The sequence below is a fragment of the Drosophila navojoa genome, chromosome X, assembly GCF_054131105.1.
Source record: "Drosophila navojoa isolate 15081-1374.11 chromosome X, UAZ_NAV_1.0, whole genome shotgun sequence".
Classification (NCBI taxonomy): domain Eukaryota; kingdom Metazoa; phylum Arthropoda; class Insecta; order Diptera; family Drosophilidae; genus Drosophila; species Drosophila navojoa.
The window spans coordinates 4243607-4258137 of NC_142895.1; the positions used below are offsets into that span (position 1 = coordinate 4243607).

Below are 14531 nucleotides of genomic sequence, written 5' to 3' on the forward strand. Positions count from 1 at the left end.
GATTAATAAACGAGTTTTCATTGAGCCAAGCAACAACAATAACAACAACAACAACAACAATTTGCTTCCATGTTTCTGACTCTTGTCAAAGGCTTCTCAGCAGCTTTTTCCCACATTTAATTTTCAATTTTCCATTTATGCTCTGCCACAACACACAAACACACACACACACACACACATGCTGAGCCACACACGTAGAATATGGCAGCATATGCCGTGCCGCCCCGCCCCCTCTCATAAATTGCCTGCAAAACTGAAACAGCCGAAAAACATCTCCCATCTGCCTTTCCTCACTCTCCCCTCTCCCCTCTGCACCTTCAGCTTCAGCTCTGTGCCCCGTTCACCCTATTAAATTAGATGAAAAATTTCAACTAATAAATCAATATTTAAATAATTCATACAATTTGTGGGGCCCCCCCTTTCCCCCTTTCGGGTCTGGGGAGACTTTCGCAAATTCCGAACGTTGAATCATGATCGATTGGCTGTTTTCTTTTTTCTTCGCCTTACTACATTTTTGGGGGTTGCTAATGTTATCACGATAATAAGTTGAGGCGTTGCTCCTGAGTTTCTCTTCCTCTTCCTCTGCGCCTTCATTGGGTGCACACATGTGATTATGATGCGTTGAGAGTCGGGCAAGGGGCTAGCTCAAGTCGGTGTAGGTCAGCTCAGGGCGCCATTAGAGCTCATTCGTTAGCTAGCCAAAAGTTGTTGGATTAACTTAGACCATTATCATCACAATTACTAATAATATCATTATCATCAATTTGAGTTTTAGCATTATTATTAAGCCTTGCCTGTCCGAAAGCCTCTAAAGAACTGAGAATTAACTCTAAATATTGTGGATCAAGGGACATATTACATAATGAGTATACTCCTTCCCACACCCATCCATAAAGTGAATGGCTTCCCCGCTCAGTGCTCGATTTTAGAGCCGCAAAATCTTGGGCTCCTCAGTGCCTTAAATATAGCTCATAGCTCTTCTATCCTAATCAAGATATATTCCAATCTTTTCATAATTCGAAGTACAAATTGATTTATTCAATTGATTGATTAAAACCAATTTACATCAAACTGCAATTAATTATTTGATTTTAAATTCGTTTTATGAGCTTAGGCTGCTCGCCTAGTTTCTGTGTAAACTTTATTTACAATCGACACGTCAGCAATTTTAAATAAAATAGAACTCAACTATTTCAATTTTCTTAATCTAGTTAGCTTTGCAACCAGAAATTCCAATTTTTTTCTATCTAGTTACCTTTGCAAGTGATTCCCAGGCTAGGAGCCTCTGGTCGGCTCACATTTATTTCAGTTTATCCCCAGAGCTTCTCGGGGAAACAACTAAATTTTTCGGCCCAAAATTTAAAAGTGAAAAAAAAAACCGGAAAATAAATAAATAAAAATATATATTTTCTTTCGAGCAAATAATTTTCCGAAAAAAAAAATCATTTTTCGTCAACATTTCGGTTCATCAAAATTTGTTTATTTTGGAAAAAAAAAAAAAAAAAAAAAAAAAAACAATTTATATATGTTGTAAATTGTAAATCAACCAAAAAAAAAAAAAAAAAAGAACCAATCATTGAGTTTGCTTGATTGATTTGTGTTTAATTGTGAAAAACGGGATACAAAATTTTACCACTGGACATACCGAAGTTCTGCGAATGTGTTAGTATGTCGGGTTAGTTGCTTAATATATGCTGATGTCTGCGCGGAGGATATCCCACTGAATGTTTCTGCCACACCATTCAGAGGGAAAAGATCATTAAAATATCAGATTCGCCAATAACAATACACACTTCCTGCCCTTGTAAGTAGTTCATGTGAGTATCATCGGCGTGTGCGGAGGGAAGCTATACGTAGAACTCTATCTGAACAAGAGATAAGACTGAAAGTGAGAAAGGTATTGAATATATAGGGAATATGCAATGGTAGATGTTGAAGCCAGCTGAGTGTGGGCTAATAGAGGTTGAATTATGTGAGAATGAAGAGAATTCTATAAAAAGGTATAGAAATGATCATATGCAATCCTCCTCAACTATACTAGTAGATGTGGTAGGGATCAGAAATAGAGCTATAAGAGGAAATGTCGGAATAGAACTATAGAAAATATAGGGAATAAGTGATGATGGAGCGAGGTTGGTGGGAATAGGGGTTGAGGTGAAGGAGAGCAGAGTGAGATGCAAGAGAATGCTATCGATAAATATAGGGAATAAGTAATGAGAATAGAGATGATGATCAATGAAGCAGGGTATGAGTAAAAAAAGACGGTGTAAATAATATATATAGATGAACGAGATTAGTGGGGAGTGAGAGAAAGAGAGAGAGACTACTACTATAGACTAAACACAATCTCCTCTTCAACAGCATCGACATTACTGTTTTTGGCCTGCCTGTTAAAACACTTAACATATGCACACTTAGCGGGAGATAGGACGACAGCCGCATCAACACTTGGTGAGTCTGTAAACCAGATCAAATCAAATAATATACGAATATAATAATATATGTATATACAAATTTAGTTTTGCCTAGAACACTGAATGCTAAAAGAATTTTCATTTTACCATCATAATAATTAGTTGCAATAGTGAGTATATTGTCCAAATGAGATCAATTCAGATATAACATTATGTGAACTGCCCTTAGATCGACGGTACCACGTCCTCGACTTGGGGTCGCGCAGTTTGCGTCGGTTATATATAAACGAGCTGCATATAAATGAATGTATTACTTGCTACAAAATACTCTACCTACATATAAATGTTATAGACATCAATATGGATATATACTAACATCGATATCCACAAATATAAATATTTATATGTATATAAATCATAACTTGAACTGCCAAAGAATGTAAACTGCCTGCAATATACGAAAAAACCAAATCTTGCACGCCCATTACACTCGAACGTTGTCTGCCTATACACGTTCCGGTAAGTAAACTCTTTGTGTATATACCTATGTAGAAGCAGATTCATGATTGTCTTCCACAGATCTGAGCGGTACCACGATACTCGCAACACCTCGCACCTGCCTGAAGTGAAGTCGTAATGCCTTGTTTGGCTTCGTGAATATCTGCACTCAGAGTACGCGCAGCTCGCGCTCAGTTAGATACATAGAACATTGTTGTACTAAGTGCTACTTCATAAAATATTTTATGAAAATGCGAAATAAAATGCCTGCATATTATTGTACTCAATTCAAAATTTCATTACCATCAACAGCGAAAAGCGAACAACATATGTAGATTAACGTGTAATGTTTCGATAATGTCACATCGAATCAAGCCAATCGGGGTTTTCCAGTTAATTAGCTTAATATAATTTAAGGCTTATACGCAATTGCGATGCTGGTCCATAAAGTATAGAAGGAAGCATTTTGGTTTCTCTCAATATAGAACTATGGATGTCCTCGCCTTGTAGACATCCTTAAGCAAACCAGTAAAGCTATAGCTGATAGAAATACTTACATATATGTTAAACTATGTTTATTTTTCTCATAGGTGCAACGACACCCATGGGTCTTGATTAATAGATCCATAGATTCATAGATAAAATCAAAGATAGATTCATATATTCATAGATTGACTCAACGAGGGATCCATAGATAGATCAGTAGATTAATCCATAGAAAAATCCACAGAGATCCATAGACTCGTAGATAAATTCATAGATCAATAGATGGTTCTCATGAGATATCCTCAGACAGATCCATAAATAATGAATGAATCCATAGATTCATAGATATATCCATAAACAGATTGAAAAAATAAAATTCCATAAATAGATCCAAAAAGTTCCATAAATAGATCTAAAGACAAGTGCATATTAATAGAAACATTGACAGCTTCTACTCCTCTTGGAGGTGTAGCAAATCATCTAAAATTTAGCAGCTTGACAGAGCATCGCGATATCAGCTACACCCCATCTCAAGTTTTTGATTTATTGAAAACCAATTCAATTAATTTATGTCATTAAGAACGAAAAATAAGTTTGCTTGATGAGAATTATAGCAAATTGGTTTATGGCACACGCGCACAGAGAGCTTTTCACCACCCGAAAGCTTTTAAAGCTTAGCTTGGCGAAAGACCAGAGCGAGTCGGAGCTAAAAGTAAAGCTTGCAAAAGCTTAAAGTGTGGAAGGGGAAAGAATACAGAAATTTTAGCTAGTTTCTTCACTTCTTACAAAAGCTTAAGAAAAACTTGTAAAGTTTTGAATACTGAAATGGAGTTACAATACATAAGTGTGAGTCGAATCTAAGCAAACTATTTATTCATTAGCGAATGTCAAATGGAACTACTATCGAAAGTAGCTAGAGCTTTGTCTAATCCATGACAGCAACAGGAGACATTATGGACTCAGGTCTAGCCTTTACTACTGAGCATAGCTATGCTGGAGCACATCGAACTGGAGAGATACGTGCACGGGCTTTATCTCTGGCCAACTGGTTGGCGTACATTGGCCCCGTTGGTCGGCAATCTTGGCTCAGTCATTCAGAGAATGTGGAGTAGAGAATCGCATTGATGCGAGCTGCGCATATCGACACGTCGTAATGCAGATAAGCTGAGACCTAACGTTACGGATCAGAGTATAAAGCTGAATGGGGCTGCCGCTGACTGAGCAGTAAGAACTGAAATGATGAAACGGCTCAGGGGTAACTTTTGGAGAGCAGTGGTAGGAGTTCAACTCCTAAATCTACTAACTGTGGCGGCCACCACACTTGGAGCAGGTGCAGCACTGCCGGCTCCGATCGACTGGCGCTACAACGATGCCCAGTATGGCAACGCCGAGTATGACAAGATGTTGGGAGAGGGTAACGAACAGCAGCCGGGTAACTTTCAGTTTCAGTATGTGGACTACCAGCCCAAGTGCGGGTCGGGCGGACAGCCGGTGTGCGCGACCAATGGCAGCAGCTACTTCTACTTTGAAAACGACTGCAAGCTGGAGGCGGCCAACATGAAGCTACTCTTTCAGTACGGCATAGGTAAGTGACAGAAGGGCTGCCATATGAATGTATGTATATGATGTCTTCACGCAGAGCTGGAGCCCATCGAGCTGGAGCGCTGCTTGCCCCAGTGCGACACTGTACGCTGTACGACAGTTTATGCGCCCGTCTGTGCGGCAGCCAACAATGAGCCGGCTGTGACCTTTGCGAACGAGTGCGAGGCGCATCGACGCGGCTGCCTGACCAAGCAAGGTGAATAGCACAATGGATTGGATGAGCGAGCGAAGGAACCCCTTTTTCAACTGTCATATCTCATTCTAGTCATGCATATTCTGAACAAGGGACCCTGTCGCCAGCCCAGAACCAAGTCAAAGTCCTCAAGCAAGAGCAGGCGCAAGCACGGCAAGCGCCGCCATAGGATCAACTCTACAACAGCAGCGACGCCGAATCGGGGCAAGGAGACCTACTATATGCTGGCTAATAAATCGAGCAGCACGTCCACAACAAGCAGCACCACTAGCACCACTACAACCACCACGCCGGAGCCCATGCAGTTCCACCATTTCAGGGACAATGCCGGTGTTTCCGTCTCGCGTGCCATCGATGCCTACAGCGTCTACAATATACCCGATGTGGGACATAATTACGGCGCCATTACCGACTCGAGTCTCTCGCTGTATGTGCCTGGTGTGGGCACTGTTACGGATACGCCGCCTAGCACTACTACCACCACCACCACTACCACCACTACAACAACAACAACACCAAAGCCAACAACTACGAGCACTCAGCGAGAGGAAATCAAATTCTTGTATATGCCCTACGGCACCACCTCTACCACCACCACCAGCAGCACCGCTGCTACTTTTATCGACAGCATTATTGGCACCGCCCTACCCGCAGCATCCACCAGCCCCACTAAGGCAATCGTGGCAGTGGCTCACAATGCAACAGAATTCCAATCTCATGGCTCTAGCACTACCCCGAAACCTGCGCTTGTTAAGCCTCATCCTAAGCCAGATGTTGTCAAAAAGTGATCCGCAGTGTTAATAAACGTCCATAGAAATCTTGAATCGCCTCTTGACTATTTCATTATTACGAAGTGGGAGCTACAATAGCAATAGCTATAGATAAATATATACTCAGCAGACCCAAGCAAGCACCGTTTACATACTGAGCCCATGAAAAATTCGAGCTCAGAGCATTGTGAATTGTGTAACAAGTGGAAGACATCTACAACAGATCCCATCATCATCGTTGGTATAATTGTAAAAAATGATATTTTATTAAAGTTTTCGTTATTTTAAGCTTCTTAATATCTAATATAGTCAAGTTTTTAGTCTTATGAATCGTTTGGGTTTAGTAAATTGCTTTGGCATCGCAGAGAATCTCATAGTTTGCAGTCCATTCAGTTCTTTTGTATATCAACCTTTTGCGCTGAACTCTTGGAGAGGAACACAAATATGTATGTCGGGTTTGGATTCGTATTTGAGTTATTGATCTTAATCGTTTGGACGTCATCCTTCTCGGACACTTGCACAATCACTTGGTTAGCAGTCGCATTGTTTGCGGTAGCTTCGTCGACATTTCGTACTTGTTCCTTGACATCTACGTTCGTTATAACTAAGTCGCCTGGAGATGCTGTTGAATCCGGAGTTGAATCGTTGGCATCCTCCGCATATTGTGGGGAGCTATCTACTATTTCCTGGTCTACAGCTGCTGCTCTGCTCATGTTTTGGACTTGTGGCTCTGATGTTGAGTCCGAAGTAGGGTCCGATGTCGAGCTCTCATTCGATTCAGGAGTCGTTTCCTGTGAGTATGGGTCAGATGCCGTTTTGTCCGCAGCCCCATAGGTCGGATATGCGTTTGTGGAATCTGTTTCTTGTGGGGAGCTATCTACTATTTCCTGGTCTACAGCTGCAGCTCTGCTTAAGCTTTGGACTTGTGGCTCTGACGTTGAGTCCGATGTCGAGCTCTCATTCGATTCAGTAGTCGTTTCCTGTGAGTATGGGTCAGATGCCTTTTTGTCTTCAGCCGGATAAGTCTGATATGCGTTTGTGGAATCTGTTTCTTGTGGGGAGCTATCTACTATTTCCTGGTCTACAGCTGCAGCTCTGCTTAAGTTTTGGACTTGTGGCTCTGATGTTGAGTCCGAAGTAGGGTCCGACGTCGAGCTCTCATTCGATTCAGTAGTCGTTTCCTGTGAGTATGGGTCAGATGCCTTTTTGTCTTCAGCCGGATAAGTCGGATATGCGTTTGTGGAATCTGTTTCTTGTGGGGAGCTATCTACTATTTCCTGGTCTACAGCTGCAGCTCTGCTTAAGTTTTGGACTTGTGGCTCTGATGTTGAGTCCGAAGTAGGGTCCGACGTCGAGCTCTCATTCGATTCAGTAGTCGTTTCCTGTGAGTATGGGTCAGATGCCTTTTTGTCCGCAGCCGGATAAGTCGGATATGCGTTTGTGGAATCTGTTTCTTGTGGGGAGCTGTCTACTATTTCTTGGTCTACAGCTGCAGCTCTGCTTAAGCTTTGGACTTGTGGCTCTGATGTAGAGTCCGATGTCGAGCTCTCATTCGATTCAGTAGTTGTTTCCTGTGAGTATGGGTCAGATGCCTTTTTGTCTTCAGCCGGATAAGTCTGATATGCGTTTGTGGAATCTGTTTCTTGTGGGGAGCTGTCTACTATTTCCTGGTCTACAGCTGCAGCTCTGCTTAAGCTTTGGACTTGTGGCTCTGATGTAGAGTCCGAAGTAGGGTCCGATGTCGAGCTCTCATTCGATTCAGTAGCTGTTTCCTGTGAGTATGGGTCAGATGCCTTTTTGTCTTCAGCCGGATAAGTCTGATATGCGTTTGTGGAATCTGTTTCTTGTGGGGAGCTATCTACTATTTCCTGGTCTATAGCTGCAGCTCTGCTTAAGCTTTGGACTTGTGGCTCTGATGTAGAGTTCGAGGTAGAGTCCGATGTCGAGCTCTCAGTCGATTCAGTAGTCGTTTCTTGATAGTATGGGTCAGATGCCTTTTTGTCCGCAGCCCCATAGGTCGGATATGCGTTTGTGGAATCTGTTTCTTGTGGGGAGCTATCTACTATTTCCTGGTCTACAGCTGCAGCTCTGCTTAAGTTTTGGACTTGTGGCTCTGATGTAGAGTCCGATGTCGAGCTCTCATTCGATTCAGTAGTCGTTTCCTGTGAGTATGAGTCAGATGCCTTTTTGTCTACAGCCGGATAAGTCGGATATGCGTTTGTGGAATCTGTTTCTTGTGGGGAGCTACCTACTATTTCCTGGTCTACAGCTGCTGCTCTGCTTAAGCTTTGGACTTGTGGCTCTGATGTAGAGTCCGATGATGAGTCTGACGTCGAGCTCTCAGTCGATTCAGTAGTTGTTTCTTGAGAGTATGGATCATATGCCTTTTTGTCTGCAGCTCCATCTGAACTTACGGCTGCTTCTGTTGGCGAATTGTATTCAGAAGCAGAAGAAGTAGTTGTATTCCCTTGGATAGCATCATCATTGATTTCTTTCCTTAAGCTTTGTATTAAAACCTGTTTCTCCTCATTGAGCGGACTAGGATCGGATGTCGCATCGGAGGAAGAACTTTCATCTGTTTCACTCTTCGATAGCTCAGTTGAGACTTCATCCGCCGGTTTGGCTGTCGTCGTTCCGAATGCTTCGCTTGACTCTGTGGGCAGAGCATCTCTCGAGATGTACACGTGATAAGGCTGCAGCTGAGACGCTGCCCGTTGGGAGATATAGGGGTTTGGGTAAGCCATTGGCAAGGGGGGTCCATAAGCTGGCTGGTGATAGCCATAGGGTCCGTAAGCAGGATATCCATAGGCAGGTGGCCCATATGCATGTTGAGGTGGATAAAGCGGATAGGATGGATTCGCTCTCATTAAAGGTGCTTGTGGTGAGTATATGGCCTCTTCGCCTGCGCATGGCCCTTCGTGCAGGTATCTCCAGGCTTAAGAGAATAGGTGGGGCAGGGAGTTAGAGATAAGAGAAGGGGACTGATTGCAATTGATACTCACGTTCGCTGGTGTGGCATATGAATTGCTGCATTTCGCATTGATTTTGAAACGACTTTTGCGTATTCTCCAGCGTGGCACAGATCGGACTGCACGTCAGTGGACACTTGACGGGGCAGTCGCAGGGACCCTCGTACAGTATGCGCCAATCTGAAGAGATAACAAATATTATAGTCGACGAATCGTACGTTATTCCTTGTGGCACACACAATTTCCCGTTAGGCAGCTATAGCGCTGGGCCTCGCAGGCATTATCGAAGGTCGCCCGCTGATGTCCGCCCTCGATCTTAGCGCAGACCTCCTCCTTGACATCCGAGCACTGCAAATGGTCGCACTGGGCGCCGTAATAGTCGGGCCCGCCATAGCCCCAGCTCCAGGCGCCTGTGACTAGCGTCAATCCAAACAAATAGAACGCGTGCATATTGTGGACAATCCTCAGTCCGACTATGGCTTAGCCTCGAAAAGGCTGCACTTTTTATATGACGATGACAACCTGTCGTGGACTTGTGCCACATGCCCTCATATCATAGCAATGTCTACGTGTCTGGAGGTCTGTTTCTGTAATTAATTATATCAACGCTTCTAGCTAGAAGCCAGACGTTAAGTTTTTTAAGTTTTTTGTGTTACTTTTTATTACATACTTTTTATTTTGTTATTGTTAGCTTATGAAATAAGACGAGCTGTACTTATATCAGTGCTATTCGTGTTAAACGTAAACTTTGCGCCATGGGAAATTTTGTGAATTAATTAGTTTTTGTTGTTGCTCAGAGAACATTTTGCAAATTACGAATACGATAATGATTAACAAAGCAAGCACGCAGCGCATGACGATACCAAAGACAATTTCTCAAGGTCAACAGATAGCCAAAGAGTGCGCACACTCATTCAATATTATTTATGATGATCCAATCAAATTTAAGCTTAATAATAACACTCGAATACCGATCAAATGAAATGGTCAAGGTCAATTTACTCGTAGAATGAAAATGCCAAGCTCTTGTGATTTACCGACCTCAATTCCTTTTGGATTAGTTTGGTTATCAAATCGAGTACGATCTAAAAAATCCAAAACTGGAAAGCCAAATGTCAGAGATTGCTTAGATTGAGCTAAGTTTAAGTATGGAAATACACAAGAGAAAAGTCATCATATAAGTTCATAGATTCTGATATCAAGAGTCAAATAGCTTGCTTGCAGGAATATAAGGGTTGACTTATGTATAGAAATTCTGCCTGATAAATACTCTTGATAGTGGTTCAATCGTATCACTTAACACTTTTTCACCATAAGCTGGAAAGCAAAAAAATGCTGGACAAATCTTGATGATAAAGCACTTTTCGTATCAAGTGTCCAAAAATTTGGCATGCTACGATATTTTGATATGTAATGAATACAATATACAATAAAACTGTATAATACCATTGAGGTAGGTCTTTACTCAATGGCTAAGTAAAATACTTCAGTTTTCTTATCTGATGAGTCTAAGGAAAAAACAATACAAGTTATCTACACTTTGATGATGCATTTCAATCATATAAGGCCTTCAAACACCCATGAATACCTCCGACAACAAGTGTCAAGGAAATAAGAAATTTAAATACATCTTGATATATGTATATATATAATAAATAGAAAGAAATTCAAATTATTTATGATGAGATCGTTGAATGCAGAATACTTTGTGTAATACTTTAAACATTCAAGACCAGTTGTAAGTCCCTAAGACCTGAAGAGTAATCATACAGAAAAGGCAATCACAAAAAACTTTTGAAATATCCACAAATTCGAAATACCTGCGGTATCAAGTGTCGCATTTCAAATATTCATGTACACATACATATATTTACCTCTATAGCTATGTGCGGTATGCAATTATGCAAGTCGTATGGCTTATGACAATATCGTTGAGGTAGGTCTCTAAGTATGCTCAATGGCATATCTCACGTATCAGGTGTCAAAGAAGTTGCTTAGGTATCAAAAATGTATTTATTTATTTATATACATATATGCAGGGTGTACAAATAGTAAGTCTTATTGATTATAATGAGGTCGAGTACCGTAGATATTGATGTTAGTCATAATATGGGAGATCTGCTGAAGCAGACGCGCTGGCATGAACCCTAAACCTGGTATTACCAGGGCGCGGTCCATAGCCATAGCGAGGAGGTGCAGGGTCCGCTCTATATTGAGGTGGTGCAGGACCGGATGCGTAGGGTGCCTCATAGGCAGAGCCATAAGTAATGCTGTATAGGTAGCCAACGGGCCTGTAGTCAACCGATCTGCTTGGGCTGTAGTAGGGCTTAGGCGTTGGTCTGCGGGTCGTTGTGGTGCCGTAGCTCGTTCCATTTCGTGTCGAGTTGTTGTAGATGCATCCAGTGAACCTCAGCGGCTCCGATATGCCCCTGTATCGAAGCTCTAGCTGCGTCTCCTCGGCGCATGTCTTATTGCCCGTTGTTGGGTCGGTTATCTGCGAGGCCATTGAGAGTCTAAAGACCCGGCCATTGGGCATTGTGAAGACCAGAGAAACCAGAGTGTTCTACTCGAAAGAAAATATACATATGGAGTAGAGATTATCGAGTGTTGAATTATATACCAGACACACGTGGTATTACGTGTACAAGTTGCTGTAATATTACACTAGCTGCACTACTTACGTCATCCAAGTCGATGCTGGCGGTAGTGGGTGCTGCTGTAGATGCTGTTGTCGCTGGAGGCGTGCTCGACTGTAATACGAAATTAATTGTGGATGTTATTGTGGATGCTATTGTGGTTGCTACTGTAGTATTTACTGTGGATGCTGTTGTAACTGAAGAGCTGGTCGTCAAAGTGGTTTGTGGGCTCGTTGCTGTTGTTGCGGTCGTTGATTGTGTGGTGCTTAAAATATCTGGCAAATTCGTTGTGGATGGTATTGGGGACTGTGCAGCACCTGCTGCAGATTGCAATAGGCTTAAAATTGTTGTAGTTGGCGGTGTGGATGCTATTGTGGTGGGTGGTGTTGTCGATGCTGTTGTTGTGGTCACTGTAGTTGTGGATGGTGTTGTGGATGCTATTGTGATGGGTGTTGTGGAAGGCGTTGTTGTGGATGTTGTGGAAGGTGTTGTTGTGGATGTTGTGGAAGGCGATGTTGTGGAAGGTGTTGTTGTAGAAACTGTTGATGTGGAAGCTGTTGTTGTAGAGGCTGCTGTTGTGGATGTTGTAGATGGAGTTGTTGTAGAAGATGTTGTTGTGGATGTTGTAGATGGTGTTGTTGTTGAAACTGTTGTGGATGTTGTGGATGGTGTTGTTGTTGAAACTGTTGTGGATGTTGTAGATGGAGTTGTTGTAGAAGCTGTTGTTGTGGATGTTGTAGATGGTGTTGTTGTTGCAACTGTAGTGGATGTTGTGGATGGCGCTGCTGTAGAGGCTGTTGTTGTGGATGTTGCTAATGTGGATGATGCGGTTGTAGATGATGTTGTTGTAGGTGTTGTGGATGCTGTTGTTGTAGATAGTGGTGTGGATGATACTGTTGTGGATGCAGTTATTGGTGATGCTGTTGTTGTGCACTTCGCTTTAGGTTTTCTGTAGGAAGTCGATGGCTTCGGTTTACGTTGAGTCACATATTCACGCATATTCCTATAATAAAATCCGTTGATCGGCGAATATGTGTCCTGCGCCTTGTAGTAGAGATAGGGAGCATACGATCTGGGGTAGCTTGGTTCGAGGTCCTCGGATTCATATAGATAGGGTGTCTCATAGGCACCTGCATTCACATAGGAGCTGCCCGGCAATCGTGGATCGTAGGGTGTGTTGTAGTCGAGCCACCTCGGCTCTGGCAAGCAATGTCGTATGTCAGCCTGCACAAGTGCTAAAGAATATTTTTGGATTAAAGATCAGTGAGCTTCTGTCGGGTTATTACTAGCAGGAGACTCACCCCGTTGGCCAGCGAACAGCAAACGCACATTGAAAGCGTTCAGGTAGCAAATGTTGTGGAACAAACGGTAGCAGTAGCCGTCCGTGGCGCACACAGCTGGGCCGCAGGCAGCGTAGTCGACGCGTGGGCTCAGTGCTTGCTGCTCGTGGTGCACCTGATCCACACAGCGCTGCGCAGCGACCAGGCTGAGCGAACAGAGTGCCAATGCAATGGAAGCGAGCTGTGACCACATGCTGAAGGTCTATGGGCCAATAATATACTTTGTTCGCCCTGCACTCGCTTTTTTATACCTCAGAAAGAAACCTAAGATGCATAGCTGCTGTTGTTGCTGGCTCGCATCAATCTCTATCTCTCTCTCGCTCTCTCTCTCTCTCTCCATGTTAGCTACAGCCGCAGCAGACGTCGGCATACGTCGGTGTCTTATCATCTCGTTGCTTACGTGCCTGACCTGCACTCAGCGCAACAAAAGGCTGGCGCCAGACACAGCATTCTTGTACCTTTGCACCGTTCTTTGTAACCTCCGGCTGGTGGCTAACTAAATTAATTAAGCTATCAATGTCAACTAATTAACTTTAAATTGAGTTATAAGTGCAATGTATTTCTTCGGCTGCACTTCAGTTTGCATTACTGCTTTACTCTGCTTGAGCTGCTTGCTGGCCTGACAGCTCCGCAAGCAGTTCAGCAAGCAGTGCGCAGCATCTCGCATCTGCTGACGTCCACAACGAGCGCTGCTTAAAACATATCTTAACAAAGCAAAGAGTATGACAGTTTAATAACTTTCATACCTTTTAATGGTTTAAAAATGTTGTGTGTTTAGCCGTATTCATAGATTTTCCTCATTTTAAAGGGAGCTTTTCAATTTAAATAAATATTTATCTTTAAGCGCCATTTTTAAATGTTCATTTATGCCAAGTTACAAGTCCTTTTTGTTATTCTTATGAAAATTATATCATTTTGTTGATAAAAATTGTACATACTTTTCACTCCTTTTTTCGGGTTATTTCCTGCCTGCCTAATTACATTGAAATAGTTATTTGAAACTTTATTGCCCCTAATTAACAACTATAAAGAACAATTAAGTTGTCTAGCGCACAGTTTGATGGGGCTAGAGTTCAAACAAAGATCAAGTTACCAAATGCTGGGGCCACGCACAGTGGTTAATGTGCTATGAATATATTAAACTATGAAGATGTCAAATATATAATATGAATATAGTAAACCTACAAAAGTGAGTAGAATAATTATAGAGTCCAATGCGAAAATATTGATCAACGGAGCATATGTTAAATGGCCAGCAATGAGTTTAGCTGGAGAGCACAAAGTTATATACTTATGCCTAAAAATTTAAAATCTTTGTTACTCTGCGCTCACATGGACGGACAGATGTGTTGGACTTTATCAACTTAGTTTATCAACACAATCAAGAATATAAAAATATATTTTTATACATATATATTTTTAATAATATCTAGATTCAAAATTTAATAAAAAATAAAAAATTAAAAAAAAAAAAACATTTAAATCATTTGCGAAATTTTAACTAAGACTGTATTACTATGTATAATGAATAATCGTAAAAATTTAGCAAGTAGATTGAATATTTACATGAGCCAAAAAAAAGAAGGGAAAATATGGCTAAGAGTAATTAAAATTGGTAAAGAA

At 41.9% G+C, this 14531-nt stretch overlaps 3 protein-coding genes and 1 long non-coding RNA gene across 7 annotated transcripts; 2 read left to right on the top strand and 2 right to left on the bottom strand.

Moving 5' to 3' along the window:
* The first annotated feature begins 1294 nt into the window (after window positions 1–1294).
* On the top strand, window positions 1295–3194 carry LOC149090534 (uncharacterized). The gene is made up of 5 exons (XR_016197407.1): window positions 1295–1817; window positions 2362–2451; window positions 2520–2584; window positions 2644–2933; window positions 2994–3194. It is a non-coding gene; the product is annotated as an uncharacterized LOC149090534 (long non-coding RNA).
* Window positions 3195–4503: 1309 nt separating this feature from the next.
* LOC115564956 (uncharacterized) lies at window positions 4504–6017 on the top strand. The gene is made up of 3 exons (XM_030389848.2): window positions 4504–4983; window positions 5038–5196; window positions 5266–6017. The coding sequence occupies exons 1-3, from the start codon at window positions 4635–4637 to the stop codon at window positions 5979–5981; spliced, it is 1224 nt and encodes a 407-aa protein (XP_030245708.1). The 5' UTR covers window positions 4504–4634; the 3' UTR covers window positions 5982–6017.
* A 190-nt stretch (window positions 6018–6207) lies between these two features.
* Window positions 6208–9498, bottom strand: LOC115565335 (uncharacterized). The gene is made up of 3 exons (XM_030390443.2): window positions 9172–9498; window positions 8966–9112; window positions 6208–8898 (listed from the first exon to the last, which is right to left on the bottom strand). The coding sequence occupies exons 1-3, from the start codon at window positions 9380–9382 to the stop codon at window positions 6353–6355; spliced, it is 2904 nt and encodes a 967-aa protein (XP_030246303.2). The 5' UTR covers window positions 9383–9498; the 3' UTR covers window positions 6208–6352.
* A 1490-nt stretch (window positions 9499–10988) lies between these two features.
* LOC108657867 (uncharacterized) lies at window positions 10989–13133 on the bottom strand. Of its 4 annotated transcripts, XM_089263535.1 has the most exons (6): window positions 12870–13133; window positions 12275–12803; window positions 12078–12202; window positions 11749–11993; window positions 11614–11682; window positions 10990–11495 (listed from the first exon to the last, which is right to left on the bottom strand). In XM_089263535.1, exons 1-6 carry the CDS (start codon window positions 13099–13101, stop codon window positions 11031–11033), a joined length of 1665 nt encoding a protein of 554 aa, XP_089119661.1. In that variant the 5' UTR covers window positions 13102–13133; the 3' UTR covers window positions 10990–11030. The 4 variants fall into 4 exon arrangements, with proteins under 4 accessions (XP_089119658.1, XP_089119661.1, XP_089119660.1 ...); XM_089263534.1 differs by having other exon boundaries at window positions 12093–12803; XM_089263533.1 differs by having other exon boundaries at window positions 12078–12803.
* Between the last annotated feature and the right edge of the window lie 1398 nt (window positions 13134–14531).

Bases quoted from the DNA above. Each gene is read 5' to 3' on its own strand.
- LOC115564956 (XM_030389848.2), top strand. From the start codon at position 4,635: ATGATGAAACGGCTCAGGGGTAACTTTTGGAGAGCAGTGGTAGGAGTT. The intron at 4,984-5,037 runs GTAAGTGACAGA...GTCTTCACGCAG, and splicing joins ACTCTTTCAGTACGGCATAG to AGCTGGAGCCCATCGAGCTG. The intron at 5,197-5,265 runs GTGAATAGCACA...ATCTCATTCTAG, and splicing joins CGGCTGCCTGACCAAGCAAG to TCATGCATATTCTGAACAAG.
- LOC115565335 (XM_030390443.2), bottom strand. From the start codon at position 9,382: ATGCACGCGTTCTATTTGTTTGGATTGACGCTAGTCACAGGCGCCTGG. The intron at 9,113-9,171 runs GTGTGTGCCACA...TTATCTCTTCAG, and splicing joins TAGCTGCCTAACGGGAAATT to ATTGGCGCATACTGTACGAG. The intron at 8,899-8,965 runs GTGAGTATCAAT...TATTCTCTTAAG, and splicing joins CATATGCCACACCAGCGAAC to CCTGGAGATACCTGCACGAA.
- LOC108657867 (XM_089263532.1), bottom strand. From the start codon at position 13,101: ATGTGGTCACAGCTCGCTTCCATTGCATTGGCACTCTGTTCGCTCAGC. The intron at 12,804-12,869 runs GTGAGTCTCCTG...AATATTCTTTAG, and splicing joins GCTGTTCGCTGGCCAACGGG to CACTTGTGCAGGCTGACATA. The intron at 11,683-11,748 runs GTAAATACTACA...TTCGTATTACAG, and splicing joins CAGTTACAACAGCATCCACA to TCGAGCACGCCTCCAGCGAC.